The 17,740-nt window shown below is 43.5% G+C and overlaps 1 protein-coding gene across 2 annotated transcripts in view; it reads left to right on the forward strand.

Moving 5' to 3' along the window:
- tmem255a (transmembrane protein 255A) overlaps positions 1 to 17,740 on the forward strand; it is a 116,662-nt gene that overhangs the window by 28,234 nt on the left and 70,688 nt on the right. For both annotated transcript variants that reach the window (XM_078547624.1, XM_078547626.1), the window contains one exon: positions 4,910 to 4,999. In XM_078547624.1, the coding sequence (XP_078403750.1) occupies positions 4,910 to 4,999 (90 nt within the window). The remainder of the gene's footprint in view (positions 1 to 4,909; positions 5,000 to 17,740) is intronic.

Consider the following 17,740-nt stretch of genomic DNA (forward strand, 5'->3'; position numbering starts at 1 on the left):
CTACTAGCACATGGCTCAGGAGCAACAGTGGAAGACTGAGCATGCTGCTTGATAAAACAAACTTTGGCAATTCCTAACTATTACTGTTATCACACAACCAGTGATATTCAAAGAGTCACACAGCTAAAGCTGTGATTTGCAGGTGAATCTACATTTTAACTTATCACATCAAGAGTTGGTTCGAATGGATACATTCTGCACCTACATTATGCTATGATGTGGGATCATAGTTGTTTGGATTACTACTGGGTACGCCATAAGCACTTCTGCCTTCTATTGCACTGCCACTAATACCTCTTGACAAGCTTCTCAGCAGCAATTCCAACAAGGTAAGACATTTTCAGAAGCATCTATGTACAGATAATTAAGCACTGGGCTTTATTCCATTTGGTGTTCAATGTATCACAACATTAGACCACTCCTAGCCCAGGACACTACTGTGCCTAACTCTTGTTGACAATAAGTAAATGATGCGGAGACAAGGAAGAGCCCCAGCTCCCAATAATGGACCCAGTGTTCAGAGCTTGTTGGTGAGCTACACCATCTGGGCAGTCAAGTGGGCTGCAATCTCCCTGACTGACTATCTGATTATCATGTCTGGCCCAGAGATTTGCACATATTAACCATTGTTCCCCAGAACAGTCAATGCACAGCAGATGACTATGATCCTCATAACTTCATTAAATGAAATTAGCACAAGCCAGGCATTCAAGTGAGATCCTGATTGAAGCTATGCAATCCAGTACTTTCGTCAAGCTAGCAAAGTTCTTCAGACCTCTGACGTATCTCACCGAGCAGCAAAATAGCATCGAAATAGGACTCATCCTTCCCTCGATCTTCTTAAATCAAGTTTACTTTCATCACCCACGAGGCCTGCTGTCACAGGCCTCTGATGAAGAGGTATAAGAGAAGGGTAGATACTGAGTCCATGAGACATACAGGGCCAAATCTTCTGGTCCCACCAGCAGGTGGAAGCTTGTCACCGGGGGATCTTAATTTGGCGTTAGGCCAAAAATCAGTTTCCCGATGTCAGGATGAACTTTAGGAATTCTGTTCTCCGGACTTTAAAGGTGGATTAAAAGCGGCCGATGAACAAAGTGAAGAAGTCCTTTTGCATACATTAGCAAGTCATGCGTGCTCATTAAAAGGCCACCTCGCCAGAATTAAATTCCCCCTCCAAATTAAGGGAAAGGCATTTTGAAGTGGAACTGAAACAGCAGGTTTCATAACATTGAGAGCTCAGCAATGTCTGGAGCTGCCGTTCATTCTGTGCCATTTGCCATCTGCTGCTGTTAGAGGCAGGGATGAAGGAAGGGAGGGAGGGAAGTGGATGCCTTGAAGGGCATGGCTGGTGGATAGCAGCAAACGCCCGATTCCAAACCTCCATCTTCACAAGTGAATGGTTATGCCTGACAAAGGCTCGTGTAGTTAGCCTTTCTATGTTACCAAGGCAATGGTCTCTCCATAGAGTCTAGAGTCTACTGGAGGCGTGCTGAACATTGTCAGAGGGGGTTTCTCACACATGGCCCTCATCACCCTGATCAAAGAGCAATGTCTCAATGTACACTCACGTATGATTGGGAGAAACAGCTATTTCAGGTCCTCTAGGTGGTCCTTCAGCTGGAAGGGGTGGGGAATGTCATGTCTAGATGGAAGCCAGGCACAAGGCTTAGCGCTAGCTTGGTGGTTCTGAGATGGAGGCAAACCTGTAAAGAATATGCTCACTATGTTTATTACTTAAATTCATTCACAGATCCACTTAGGCCTGGATGACGCAGCCTCAAGGCAACCCTGCCTTTCTGCTGCCTCTCATCCAGATGAGGAGAAGGAGGGCCCTTCACAGGTTGGCACAGAGCCAGGAAGAGTAACAGCCTGAGCAGTAAGAGGCGACAGGGTCTCAAGAAGGTCAGGATGCTGGTGAACAGGGTCCACTGCAAAGGCGAGCAATGGCCCAGTATATCACAGGCGGTGCAGCTATCTACAAATGAGTGAAAGGCAATGCCAGAGGCGCCTTAGAATGTCCCAGAATGTGATTGCACACACCTGTCAGCTTCTTCATGATGACTTGTGGCTGAAAGGACTTGGAGTGAATCCCATGCCAGTGGCAAAGACGGTTACCGCTTCCTTAAACCTCTTTGCCAGTGGTTCCTTCCAGGGCTCCACTGGGGACCTGTGTGACATGTCCCAGTCAGCGACACACACAAGTGCATCCGGGAGGTGACAGATGCCTTTTTCAGGAGAGCGCACCAATTTGTCCAATTCTTTCTGGATCCCGAAAGCCAGGGTTGCAAGATCATTGGGGTTTGCAGCAATCGCATGTTTCCCGCTAGTGCAGGGTGTCATTGACGGCACACAAATGGCCCTGAGAGCTCGCTGGCAATAGCCAGTCATGTTCCTCAATTCCTTTAGGATTCCATTCTTTGAACATGCAGCTCATATATCACAGAAGGCAACTCCTGCATGTTTGTGCTCAGTTCCCACAGAGCTCTCACGATGCCTATGATCTGACCCACTCCCAGGTGCCACAGGTTTTTGAAGGACCTCTGCGATTGCTCCCAAAGTGGGGGCAAACCTGGCTGAGAGCTCTTTCAGGCAGAACCAGAGAGATGGGTCCACAGGGAGGAGCAGTATGACAACACCATTTGGGCCCTTTAAGATTGTTCCTCCATGCAGATTGTTCAAAGGAGATCGTGTTCCTGTGTCACCCACCACCTCCCCCAGATCGCCATTTGTCCATAGTAAACCCACATCCCTTGACATCTTCATCATGCCAATTCATATGACATCAATAAACCAATTGAAGCTTTGATATTTTTGATTTAGGAACCTTATGTCTTGCTCCAGATCTCTCGTGGATCTGGATTAAAACTTTTCACTGCCAGTTACACCTCAGCTCGTGAAATGCTGCATTTCTCAATTGTAAATGCAGTGCTTTCACAATGCGAATGTAACTAACTTCTTTTGAACATTTGCACTAATTTGTGCAGAGTAAGGTATGAAATCGAGGACTGGATTTTCTCCAAGATTCAAACATAACCTAATGGATATCAAGAGACTGCGTAAGTGGTGGACTGGAGATCTCCATTTGGACACTGAGGCAATAGTTCAGCCATTAGGTTTCACTTGAAGGTCAGTTAATAATAGTATAAATTATGTAACCTCATCTCAATCTCATTTTTTGCACTAGGCTAATTTTACAAAAGCAAAATACTGCAGATGCTGGAAATCTGAAATATAAGCAGAAAATGCTGGAAATACTCAGCAGATCTGGCAGCATCCGTGGAGAGAAAAACAGAGTTAACATTTTGGATCAATGACTTTTCAATAGAACTCTTCCCATTTCTACTCTTTGCGGCCTAGAAACCCAATGATTCGTATAGCCATATTTACATCGAAGGTTTAGGATCACTGGTCAGTATCTGATGAAATGAAGCATTACTAATTACTACAAGTCGCAACTAAAGACTTTATTACTGAAAAAAGATCATCAGTCAGGCTCGCAATGTGGCCCATTTGTGTGTATTAGAAGCTACATATATTAATACACAGGACCCTGTTCTTTGTAGACATAAAGAACACATACACACATTGCACCTGTTTCAGCTAAACAAAATAAGTGACAGCCATTTGCTGACTCATTGCCCAGGTCAATATCTTGACCAATCAGAGTCAAACTACCTGGTTTAAATTTCAAACAATGCCTGGCAGTTAACTGCCAGTCACCATCAACTGGTGCATTCTCCATGGCAACGCCTCTATCAATCAGAGTACACTTGCCAACCAATCAACACTCTCTTCTCATACAGTATAAATTGTTGTTTCCCCTGACATTGGCATTTTCTTGCAAATTGTCCTGATGAGTGCAAAACGAAAAGCTTTGACAAAAAAAGTCTCTCTTTTTTTCAGCAATAATCAAGTTCTGTACAACCAGAGACTTTATATTCATGACAATACAATACTCTTGAGTCAAATGTAGCTGTCACTATATCTGTTTTCTGTGCTGTTGTTTGGATGTCTGACAATCTGTTCATCCAGATTTCTGATTCAATTCTGATGGTCGTATAACATGTAGCTTAACCTGTCCTGACCATGATAATGACAAATGCAAGTGATCTGTTTGCAGGCTGATACCATGTTTTGAACTTGTATTAAACATTGGAATGGGCTGATTAAAGAGTACAGCTTTTTACTCTTAAACTGTTGTAAACTTGTGTAATGATTTCCCATAACTCTTGCAAGAATCTGTCAAAGTTTATTGTAAGGAAAGCTTTGCAGGGTTGTGTAGAAGGAGTAGAACGAATTGGAGAACTATTTTTCGAAGATCTGGCATAGGCACAATGGGCTGAATAGCCCCCTTTTTGTATGGAATGACTCTACATTTCTAAAACTTAACTGAAGCTATGACAGCATCTTTGCAAAATGCAAACTGTGCATCACTGACTTAGTAAAGCTGATTTCCTGAATGGAAGGTCTTTGTGGGGTGTCAGACACACTAATTGGGAAATCCTGGGTGCTTTAAATACAATTATTGGATGGAAATGTCAGGAACACTTATACCATTTCCTAGTTCATGTGATTCCAGTGTGAAGGCTCTCCACCAGAAACAAGCATTCAGAAAATTGGACCTGTGCATTTTCAGTCTGTGCACAAAGTTATGGACGGTGTTCATTGAAATGCATACAACATCTAAGATCACCTGCCAGCAATGTGCATGTTCCCTTTCTTTTAGTCTAATTTCCCAAATGGTTAATTATTTTTTGGTTTAATCAAGCATTTCAATTAGTTCTGCAATCCATTTCGTCATGTGTCTCTCAAAACAAAGCAGAAATTCAAAAATTGCCTTTAGAGTTTGAATACTCTTCCCAGCCTGTGTTTTCTTTTGTATTAAATGTACATTCTGTTTCTTTAGCTGGTGGCATCGATCGTGTTCATCAGTTTTGGTGTAGTGGCGTCTTTCTGTTGCGCCATTGTTGATGGTGTATTTGCCGCCAGACACATTGTGAGTATAACTCCCTTCTATCAATGTTGTTTTGCCAAAGATGTTCAGTGTTTCTTTTCATATGACCTCATGTATTAAGACACTTGGAAACTATCTTTGGCTTCTGGTGAATTTTAGGCACTTAGCAGCCATAGGGGCAACTTCCAGAAAAATAATTTCCATTTGCATTTTGGAACTGGGGTGGTACTTGAGAGAGTCTGGTCCCAGGAACTTGTGGTCCATGCAGCAGTTCTGCCAAGTAATTAAGAAATGAGATGCAGATAAATGCTGGAAATCAAAAACTCCAGGGTAAATTCTCTCAGGTTGAATCATGCCTTTTGCATATTCACAATTTTATTTGTGAGTCCTACCAAATTCTGGTTTCATAGACCTATTGTGCAGACACACATAGTTTTCAATTATTTTGTCTAAATAAACTCTTATCTGAATAGTTTGTATTCCTAGCATACAGGAGATCATTTCACTCGTACACTGCCTGATAATCACACACCTGCTAAGTGGCTCCAGTATAAAGACCAGATCTTTCTTTGCTATTTACAATGTACCATTAATACAGTTGTAGGAATGTCAATTGCAAACAACTCACTGGAGCGATATGTTTTAGAATATTAGGCTATTCATTGGGCACAATGCATCTTTGGGTTGAGAGGTAAGGAAAAGCTGAATGCTGTTGGTCAATCTCTAAGTTCCATTGGACAGTATTCATGAGGAAGTTCACAGTTCAGGTATTCCTTTTTGTATAGAATTTCATAGAAATGACAACAGTGATGCAGGCCATTCATCCCAACCAGTCTGTGTTTGCTGTTTACCTTCCATACAAGCAGCACATTGCAGCATAATCCCATGTGCCAGCTCTGTTCCTATTTCCCTTTACTCCCTACTTAAGGTTCCCATGGTCTCTGCTCCAATTTCTCACTATGGTAGCGCCTCACAATCCTGTGAATAAAAAGAGTTTTCTCCTGTTTAGTGTCCTAAATAATTTAATCTTCTGTCTTTTGTTCCTTCAGTCTAGACCCCTTCAGTCTCTGTAAAGTTGGTTTCTATCTATTCTGGTCCCTCCCTCACACTTCATCATTTTAAAAACTTCCATCAAATTGACCCATAATCTGTTTTGTGTTATGGAGGAAATGGCCCCAGTATTTGAATCTTCATATTTTGCTGTTCCTCATGGCAGGTAGCTATTGAATCTGGACTGTACCCTCTCTATTACCTCAACGTCCTTCCTATACAGCACTCTGACTGTGGTCTTGGTAAAGTTTTTTGTTGAGATTCACCATTATATCTGTACTTTAATATTTTAAACTTCTTGCAATTTGACCAGTGTTCCTTTTAGCCATTTTCATGGCCCCAGCAATTTAAGGTGCTGTTTTTAGTATTTTGTGAATATGAACCCCCAACTCCTTTTCCTCTTGCACATCACCCAGCTTCCTCCCATTCAAAGTACAATACTTGTATTTTTTTTACCAAAATGTACCAACTGCCATTTATTGGCAGATTCCCTCATAACTTTATATGTCTCAATTAAGTCTCCCCTCAGCCTCCTCTGTTCTGTTTGAAAACCAGCCCAGCCTATCTAATCTTTCCTCATAGCTAAATTTTTTCTTTCCTGGCAACATTTTTGTAAATCTCTCTGTACCCTCTCATACAATCATCTCTTTCCTGTAACACAAATAGAACTGTATTCAGTATTCTAGATGTGGCCTAGCTAGTTTTATAGAGTTCCAGCATAACTGTCTGCTATTAGATTCCATGCTTCCTCCAATAAAGGAAACTATTCTGTTTGCCTTCTTAAGCACTGCATCTACCTGTCCTACTACCTTCAGGAATTTGTGGACATGCACTCCAATGTCCCTGTGTTCTATACTTCTCAGTATCCTACCATTTATTGGGTATTCCCTTGCCTTGTTTATCCTTCCCATTTAATTACCTCGCACTTCTCCGGGTGGAATTCCATTTGCCACTTTTCTGCCCACCTGACCAGTCCATTGATACCTTCCTGCAGTCCACAGCTTTCCTCCTCATTATCAACCACACAGCCAATTTTTGAGTTATCTGCAAACTTGTTAATTGTGCCTCCTACAATGAAATCTCAATCATTAATATGTGCCACAAAATGCAAGGGGCCGAGTACTGAGCCCTGCAGAACTCCACAGGAAACAGCCTTCCGCTCACAAAAACGTCTATCGACCATTACACTTTGTTTTCTGCTAATGAGTAAATTTTGGATCTAACTTGCCACTTTCCCTTGGATCCCATGGACTTTTACTTTTCTGACCAGTGTGTCATGCGAGACCTTGTCAAAAGCCTTGGTGAAATCCATGAAGATTATATCAAATGTGCTGCTCTCATCGATCTTCCTTGTTACTTCCTCAAAACATCAATCTAGTCAGACATGACCTTCCCTTAATAAATCCATACTATCCTTGATTAATCGATGTCTTTCTGAATGATGAGTAATAATGTCCCTCAGAATTTTTTCTGATAATTTGCCTGCCACCAAGTTTTGACTGACTGGCCTGCAATAACCCGGTTTCCCTTTTAAAACAACTGTACGATGTTAGCAGTCCTCCAGTCCTCTGGCATCATGCCTGTAGCCAGAGAGGATTGGAAAATAATGGTCGGAAGCGCCACCATTTTCTCCCATCCCTTGGAAGCCTGGGGTATATTTCATCTTAACTCGGCAATTAATCTACTTTCAAAGATGCTAAGTCTCTTAATATTTCCTCCATCATCATGTTTATCCCATCCAATATTTCACGCTCCTGCTTTAACCATGATGTCTGCATTGTTCCCTTCTTCATGACGAATGCTAAGTATTCATTCAGAACCATGTCTTCCATCTGGACACACAGGTCACCTTTTTGATCTTTAACAGGCTTTATAGGAACATAGGACTAGGAATAGGCCACTCAGCCCATCGAGCCTGCTCCACCATTTAATACGATCATGGTTGATCATCCATTTCAATGCCTTTTTCCCCACACTATTCCCATATCCCTTTATGTTATTGGTATTTAGAAATCTGTCAATCTCTGCTTTAAACATACTCAAGGACTGAGCTTCCAAAGCCCTCTGGGGTAGAGAATTCCAAAGATTCACAGCCCCCTAAGTAAAAAAAAGTTCTCCTCATCTCGGTCCTAAGTGGCTTCCCCCATATTTTGAAATTTGAGTCCCTTGATCCTAGATTCCCCAACTAGGGAAACATCTTATTCTGCATCCACCCTGTCATCTTTGTTAGTTATCCTCCTGCTTTTCATTTATTTATATAACATCTCTTCATTTACCTTGATTTTTATTTGCCCATACCTGCCCATACCCTTGCCTTGCTTTCCTAATTTCCGTTTTTAGTTTCGCCCATGCACTTTCTGTAGTCTTGTAGTCTTTCCGCAGTATCGAGCTCTCGGTATCTGACATAAGCTTTCCGTTTTTGCTTTATCCAATCCTGCATATTCCTTGACATTCAAGGGGCTCTAGGTTTTGGAGCCCCACTATTTTTTTTCTTATTTACTCTGAACCCTCTTTACCTCCTCCATGAATGCCTCCCACTGCTCTTGATGCTGATTTGCCTTTAACTACAGTAGCTGATTCCAGTCCACCTTTGCTAAATCACACCACAGCTCAGTAAAATTGAAGACATATTGGAAACACTGGGTATGCAAGGTGGCATCATCAGAACAGATGCGACAGGGAAACTGGAATAGAGTCCATGCAGAAAGCGGAGTGGGAGGAACTGAAATGAAGGTAGCTCTGAGAGTCTGTGGGCTTAAAGTCTCTGTTGGCTGACAGCCTATCCCTGGAAATGAGATGGAGAGGTTGAGGAAGGGAAGAGAAGCATTGCAGATGAAGGTGAGAGGAGTGAGGTTGGGGTAGGAATTGGAAGCAGAGCTAATGAAATTTTTCAGTGAAGGGTGAGAGCAGGATGCAGCACCAATGCCAGCAACGTACGGACAAAAGGGGTGAGGGGTGGGACCTGAGTAGGCCTGGGACAAAGAATCTGATAAAAAGACAGCCATAGCTAAGACTCTTATGGGTTCCCATTGCAACACCTTTTATTTGGAGGAAGTGAAGAGCGAATGAGGTGTAAAGGGACTGGCGTCTGTGATGAAAAGGAAACAGGCAGGGCCAAGAAACTATGAACTATTAAAGAGTCGAGGATGTTGGTTGGGGAGGAAGAAAGAATTGAGATAGGAAGAAGTGTGGTTCATTGGGATAATAACAGGTTTAAATGATGTGTCTACCATGGCCGTCTTGTTTGTGGATCTTGGGAAGAAGGTAGAGGTGGACTTGTTTGGGTTCAGGGATTATAAGGTTCGAGGAGATGGAAGGAAGGTGCCCAGAGGAGAGGAGGTCAGTGACAGTCTGGGTTTTATGTTTGATTGTTTTTTTAATTATTCATTCATGGGATGTGGGCTTCGCTGGCTGCACCAGCATTTATTGCCCATCCCTAGTTGCCCTTGAGAAGGTGGTGGTGAGCTGTCTTCTTGAACCGCTGCAGTCCATGTGGTGTAGGAACACCCACAGTGCTGTTAGGAAGGGAGTTCCAGGGTTTTGACCCCAGCGACAGTGAAGGAACAGCGATATATTTCCAAGTCAGGATGGGGAGTGACTTAGAGGGGAACTTCCAGGTGGTGGTGTTCCCATCTATCTGCTGCCCTTATTATTCTAGATGGTAGTGGTTGTGGGTTTGGAAGTTGCTGTCTAAGGAGCCTTGGTGAATTCCTGCAGTGCATCTTGTAGATGGTACACACTGCTGCTACTGTGCGTCGGTGGTGCAGGGAGTGAATGTTTGCGGATGGGGTGCCAATCAAGCGGGCTGCTTTACCCTGGACTGTGCCAAGCTTCTTGAGTGTTGTGAGAGCTGCACTCATCCAGGCAAATAGGGAGTATTCCATCACATTTCTGACTTTTGCCTTGTAGATGGTGGACAGGCTTTGGGGATTCAGGAGGTGAGTTACTCGTCACATGATTCCGAGCCTCTGACCTGCTCTTGTAGCCACAGTATTTAAATGGCTGGTCCAGTTCAGTTTCTGGTCAATGGTAATGCCAAGGATGTTGATAGCGGGGGATTCAGTGATGGTAATGCCATTGAACGTCAAGGGATGATGATTAGATTCTCTCTTGTTGGAGATGGTCATTGCCTGACATTTATGTGGCGTGAATGTTACTTACTACTTGTCAGCCCAAGCCTGGATATTGCCTGCATTTAGACACGGACTGCTTCAGTATCTGAGGAGTCGCGAATGGTGCTGAACATTGTGCAATCATCAGTGAACATCCCCACTTCTGACCTTATGATGGAAGGAAGGTCACTGATGGAGCAGCTGAAGATGGTTGGGCCTAGGACACTGCCCTGAGGAACTCCTGCAGTGATGTCCTGGAGCTGAGATGACTGACCTCCAACAACCACAACCATCTTCCTTTGTGTTAGGTATGACTCCAACCAGCAGAGAGTTCTCCCCCCGACTCCCATTGACTCCAGTTTTGCAAGGGCTCCTTGATGCTACACTCAGTCAAATATGGCCTTGATGTCAAGGGCAGTCATTTACACCTCACCTCGGGAGTTCAACTCTTTTGTCCATGTTTGAACCAAGGCTGTAATGAGGTTAGGAGCTGAGTGGCCCTGGCAGAACCCAAACTGGACGTCGTAAGCAGGTTATTGCTAAGCAAGTGCTGCTTGGTAGCACTGTTGATGACCCCTTCCGTTACTTTACTGATGATTGAGAGTAGACTGATGGGGCAGTAATTGGCCGGGTTGGATTTGTCCTGCTTTTTGTGTACAGGACATACCTGGGAAATTTTCCACATGCCAGTGTTGTACCTGTACTGAAACAACTTGGCTAGGGGCGCGGCCAGTTCTGGAGCACAAGTCTTCAGTACTATTGCCGGAATATTGTCAGGGCCCACAGCCTTTGCATTATCCAATGCCTTCAGCCGTTTCTTGATATCACTTATAGTGAATCGAATTGGCTGAAGACTGGCATCTGTGATGCTGGGGATCTCCGAAGGAGGCCAAGATGGATCATCCACTCGACACTTCTGGTTGAAGATTACAGCAAGTACTTAAGCCTTATCTTTTGCACTGATGTGCTGGGCTCCCCCATCATTGAGGATGGGGATATTTGTGGAGCCTCCTCCTCCAGTGAGTTGTTTAATTGTCCACCACCATTCACAACTGGATGTGTCGGGACTGCAGAGCTTAGATCTGATCCATTGATTGTGGGATCGCTTAGTTCTGTCAGTCACTTGCTGCTTATGCTGTTTGGCATGCATGTAGTCCAGTGTTATAGCTTCACCAGGTTGACACCTCATTTTTAGGTATACCTTGTGCTGCTCCTGGCCTCCTGCACTCTTCATTGAACCAGGGTTGATCCCTTGGCTTGATGGTAATGGTAGAGTCTCTCTCTCTCTCTCTCTAATGGTAAGAGTGGGGTATATGCCAGGCCATGAGGTTACAGATTGTGCCTGAGTACAATTCTGCTGCTGCTGATGGCCCACAGCGCCTCATGGATGCCCAATCTTGAGTTGCTAGATCTGTTCGAAATCTTTCCCAGTTAGCACGGTGGTAGTGCCACATCACATTGAGGATACTCTCCATTGTGTTAAGGTGGGACTGTGTGGTGGTCACTCCTCCTGATACTGTCATGGACAGATGCATCTGCGGCAGGCATGTTGGTGAGGATGAGGTCAAGTATGTTTTTCCCTTATGTTGGTTCCCTCACCACCTGCCGCAGACCCAGTCTAACAGTTATGTCCTTTAGGACTCGGCCAGCTCGGTCAGTAGTGGTGCTACCAAGCCAGTCTTGGTGATGGACATTGAACTCCCACACCCAGAGTACATTCTGTGCCCTTTCCACCCTCAGTGCTTCCTCCAAGTGGTGTTCAACATGGAGGAGCACGGATTCATCAGCTGAGGGAGGGCGGGGGGACGGTAGGTGGTTTCCTTGCCCATGTTTGACCTCATGAGACTTCATGGGATCCGGAGTCAATGTTGAGAACTCCTAGGGCAACTCCCTCCTGACTGCGCCGCCACTTTTGCTGGGTCTGTCCTGCCGGCGGGATAGAACATACCCAGGGATGGTGATGTCTGGGATATTATCTGTAATGTGTGATTCTGTGAGAATGACTATGAGAGTTGTCGGTGAGACAGCTCTCCCAATTTTGGCACCAGCCCCCAGATGTTAGTAAGGAGGACAGGGCTGAGTTTGCTGTTGTCGTTTTCGGTGCCTAAGTCAATGCCAGGTGGTCCATCTGGATTCATTCCTTTTTGTGACTTTGTCGTGGTTTGATACAACTGAGTTGCTTGCTAGGCCATTTCAGATAGCATTCCAGAGTCAATCACATTGCTGTGGGGTCTGGAGTCACATGTAGGCCAGACCAGGTAAGGACAGCAGATTTCCCTAAAGGGCAATAGTGAACCAAATGGGTCTTTACAACAATCGTTTCATGGTCATCATTAGCCTTTTAATTCCAGATTTTTATTGAATTCAAATTCTGCCATCTGCCGTGGCAGGATTGGAACCTGGGTCCCCAGAGCATTACCCTGGGCCTCTGGATTACTAGTGATTATTAGTTAATATTACTAGTCTAGCAACAATATCACTATGCCATCAGACCACTGGTCTGAGGGAGGCAGCTGAGAATTGGCATTCAGCCTCAACAAGGTAGTGGTCTGTTCACCAAACAACAGCAGAGTTATAATAATAATGCTTATCTTGTTTCAAACGTTTCAGTCTTTTTGGTTTTTAAAATTAATAAGCTGACTTTGCATCTTCGGAAGTTTCTGCTAGGACCAGATCTAATTTGTCCTGGTTGAAGAGTGAGCTCATGGGTGTTTGTTGTGCCTTACATAAAGATATTAATTTATGTTTGCACAATTCCTTCCAATCTGGCTAATGTTCCAATTGCTTGAAATCTGTTCTTTCTTATGATCTCAGCTGAACTGGACAACTACTGAACAAGTCTGATCCCAGGGTGGAACCCGGCTTGATAGATCCTAACTTTTATTTTTTGTTTAGAAACCTGGAGGGAGGCTACTGAACAGAGTCACAAGAGTTAACTGATGAACATTTAACAAAAGAATTTTAACAAAAGAAAACCATTTGTTAGACAAGAAAAGATGAGCTATATTACAATACTCCTTCACCCACCATTATACCTTTACAAATATATACAGATTCATAAGGATAACATAAGTTACAAGTTATCTTATACTCTCATGTTCACAGTGAGTACACAGTCCATGTAAACCAATAGGTTACCTGTGGTCAGGCACGCCACTCTCTGAAACCAAGTGACAGATATCACCCTAAACAGATTGTATGGACTTTCATCAACTCCCCCCAGATGCTTGTTACACCATAAGTCAACCAGACTCACTGAAGAAGGGTCATATGAACTTGAAATGTTAACTCTGTTTCTGTCTCTGCAGATGCTGCTAGACCTGCTGAGTTTTTCCAGCATTTTCTGTTTTTGTTTCAGATTTCCAGCATCCACAGTATTTTGCTTTTATCACTGAACTCCATCTTGCACACGAAGGTTTCCAATCTCCACTCTTGGAGAACCCACTTTGGAACCTTCTTCCAAATGATGCTTTCTCTTGGATGCCTTCCACAAAAGTCCACCTCCAGGGTATCAAACTCTCCTTCCAATGTTCCTCTCCCTGGATCGCCATGTGCATTCAAGCATTGCCTTCCACGCATTCTCTCTCAGATACTCAGCTATGCCAACAGAACACTACTGCTTCACATGCCCATAGTAAGGAGTCACCAACCTTTGTCTCCGCTGATCTTCTGGCTTCTTGCAAGCTCATTTTGTCTTGAATCTGCTTCCTGCAGCTTTCTTTCTCTAAATTTGGAGCCTTCCTTTCTGCTCCTTGCTTTCACTTCTGAACAGGATCTTGTTCCAGATTCCTGTTCTTGTCCTTTGAATTAAGTTAAAGGTCTTCTTTGGGACCTTCCTCCTTTTCCTTTAGACCTGCTCCCTGCAGCTCCCTCTCCCAGTAGACTATTGACAACTTGGTATCTCCCTTGAGACCCAGAACTCACTCGACATTATTACTTTAACTTTAGAGAAACTTGTCTGAGATACTTAGATTTATTTTTCATACTGCTAGTATGTCCAGCTAGAGAGAGACTTAAACTGTTTCCTTCGCCTTACAGCATAATCACCAGCTGAACTCAAAAACTGCTGTTCTGTTTCTCCCTATGTCTGTGGGCTAGGCAACAGCCCAGTTTTTCTAGTTCGAGTCATAAAACCTCATTAAAAATACAGGTATACACACAAACCCACAGACTTGCAGGCATTGGTTTAAAGTGAAACTAACACTCAGGTTTCACCCTTTTAACCCACAAATAAAACATATAACTTACTTAAACTTAAAGCTAAAACTCATTCCTAACACCCACAAGTACAAATATAATTTACTTAAACTGTCTCCCATTCCTGACAACTTGAAATTAAATTCTTATCATGTTTTGCCTGACTGTTTGTTCAACAGCACACAGAGAAATTTGAGATCCATTATGATTATAGCTGCAATCCAATGGCCTGAGGCATTAGTAACTACAGTCCAGTGCCTTTCTATTATGTATTTATGTGTTGCAAGGAAATAGTTAATCCGACTATCTGAAGTCTGCTACTGTTTTCTTTTTGTTTGCACTAACAGTGACCATCAGCTTTGCCTGCTAAGTGTTGACTATAAGTCAATTTTAGATGTGATAACCACTAAACTCTTGAGTTAATACTGACTCTAAAGCAATGGTGAGGTTGGACAAACCTAATTAAAATACATACCCGTTACTATGTACAAGCAGAAAAGCTTCTTCTGTTCATTCATTGGAAGGCCTTTGAAGCCTTGAAGATGAGCGCCTAACTAAAAAAGAAAACTGGGGTGCTATACCAGTCCTTTTAAAAAGAACTTGTTAAAACTGATGTTTTTAATAAGGGTCAAGTTCAGTAAAATTATAGAGATGTATTAGGCAATGCAGAAACGTATGGCTTATCATTTAGAAGAGGTGGAAAAGGTATTTTTAAAAAGGCTATTGGAACAGATATTTCATAATTCGTTCAAGTTCTGACCAACCTGTAGAACCGAGCTCAGAAGTTTACCACATTCCACTTCTCTGGCTGAAGCTTGCAAGGTTTTGTTTTAAGTGCTGTTGTTAAGTGTAGTGCAATTATGTACTTAATAAGTCTGGGACATCTGTCATGTAATATTGCAAACCTTATTACTTCAAGGTGTTAGGAAATAGAGACAGTTTAAATATATTTACATTTGTGGGTGTTAGGAATGAGTTTTAGCTTTAAAGTTTAAGTTTGATTTGTATTTTTGTATGTGTGTGTTAAGAAAAGGTCAAGTTGAGTTTTAGTTTCATCTTAAAAGGTGCCTGCATTTCTAATAAGTTTTACGACTCTAAGAGAAGTTAAGCAAACACGCGTAGAAAAAAAAACTATGCTGTTGTCTAGCAACAGGGGACCAGAGAGGGAGGGAGGCACGCACACACGCAGGCACACCAGCAGTTTTGAGTTCAGTTGGGAGCAGCTGCCAAGCATTAGCAACTTAGAAGGCTCAACCAGTTCCAAAGTTGTTTGAAAGCAGCTCCCAGAGAGAGACTGGAGCAAAGGGACAGACAGCAAGTCCCAAGCTAAAGAAGAAAGTCTCCAAATCCAATGTTTTGGATTGGAGGAGAGTGGATTTTAGTAAAATAAGGCAGGATCTGGCCAAGGTAGACTGGCAACAGCTACTTGTGGGGAAATCTACAGAGGAGCAGTGGGGGGTGTTCAAAAAGGAAATGGGGAGGGTACAGGCTCAACATGTTCCCTCTAGGGTGATAGGAAGGAGTGACAAGCCCAGAGAACCATGGATGACGAGAGATATTCAGGTTACGATGAGAAGGAAAAGAGAGGCTTTTAGGTACAAGGGAAGCTAATCAGCGGAGGCATTAGTGGAGTACAGAAAGTGCAGGGTGGAGCTTAAGAAAGCAATTAGGAGAGCAAAGAGGGGATATGAGAAAGCTCTGGCTGGTAAAAGTAGGGAAAATCCCAAGATATTCTAGAAGTATATCAATGGGAAGAGGATAACCAGGGAAAGAGTAGGGCCCATTAGGGACCAAGGGCGCAATCTATGGCTGGAGCCAGATGACATCCCTAGAGTGCTGAATGAATACTTCACATCTGTCTTCACCCAAAAGAATGAGGATAAAGGTATCGAACTCGGGGAGAGAGACTGCAAGGTTCTTAAGCACATTGATACAGGGAGTGACAAGATATTGGAGGTGTTGGCAGGCTTAAAAGTGGACAGGTCCGGATGATTTGTATCCCAGACTGCTGAGGGAGGCAAGGGAGGAGATTGCAGGGGCTCTGACCCAAATTTTTAATTCCTCTCTGGCCACGGGGGAGGTGCCAGAGGACTGGAGAACAGCTAATGTGGTTCTGCTATTTAAGAAGGGTTGTAGAGATAAGTCAGGGAACTACAGGCCAGTGAATCTCACGTCAGTGGTAGGGAAACTATTGGAGAAAATGCTGAAGGAGAGAACCTATCTCCACTTGAAGAGGCAAGGTTTGATCAGGGATAGTCAGCATGGCTTTGTCAGAGGGAGGTAATGCCTAACAAATTTGATTACATTTTTTGAGGAGGTGACCAGATGTGTAGATGAGGGTAGTGCAGTTGATGTAGTTTATATCGACTTCAGCAAAGCCTTTGACAAGGTCCCACATGGGAGACTTATAAAGAAGGCAAATGCACATGGGATACAGGGTAATTTGATAAGGTGGATTCAAAATTGGCTTAGTTGTAGGAGACAGAGGGTGATGACAGAAGGATGCTTTAGTGACTGGAAGCCAGTGTCCAATGGCATACCACAGGGATCTGTGCTGGGTCCCCTATTATTCATCATTTATACAAACGACATAGATGACTATGTGGGGGGTAGGATTAGTAAGTTTGTGGATGATTGGCTGGGTCGTTAACAGTGAGGTTGAGTGTCTTGGGCTACAGGAAGATATAAACGGGATGGTCAAATGGGCAGATAAGTGGCAGATGGAATTTAACCCTGAAAAGTGTGAGGTGATACACTTTGGAAGGAGTAATTTGACAAGGAAGTATTCAATGAACGGCATGACACTAGGAAGTTCTGAGGAACAAAGGGACCTTGTCATGTGTGTCCATGTTAGTGGGGTGGTGAAAAAGGCATATGGGACACTTGCCTTTATCAATCGAGGCATAGATTACAAAAGTAGGGAGGTCATGTTGGAGTTGTATAGAACCTTAGCGAGGCCACAGCTGGAGTACTGTGTGCAGTTCTGGTTGCCACATTTTAGGAAGGATGTGATTGCACTGGAGTGGATGCAGAGGAGATTCACCAGGATGTTGCCTGGGACGAAACATTTAAGTTATGAAGAGAGGTTGGATAGACTTGGGTTGTTTTCATTGGAGCAGAGAAGACTGAGGAGCGACCTGATCGAGGTGTACAAGATTATGAGGGGCATGGACAGGGTGGATAGGGAGCAGCTGTTCCCCTTAGTTGAAGGGTCAGTCACGAGGGGACATAAGTTCAAGGTGAGGGGCAAGAGGTTTAGGGGGGATGTGAGGAAAAACATTTTTACCCAGAGGGTGGTGACGGTCTGGAATGCACTGCCTGGGAGGGTGGTGGAGGCGGGTTCCCTCACATCCTTTAAAAAGTACCTGGATGAGCACTTGGCACATCATAACATTCAAGGCTATGGGCTAAGTGCTGGTAAATG

This window comes from Cetorhinus maximus, chromosome 8, assembly GCF_964194155.1.
Source record: "Cetorhinus maximus chromosome 8, sCetMax3.hap1.1, whole genome shotgun sequence".
Lineage (NCBI taxonomy): Eukaryota > Metazoa > Chordata > Chondrichthyes > Lamniformes > Cetorhinidae > Cetorhinus > Cetorhinus maximus.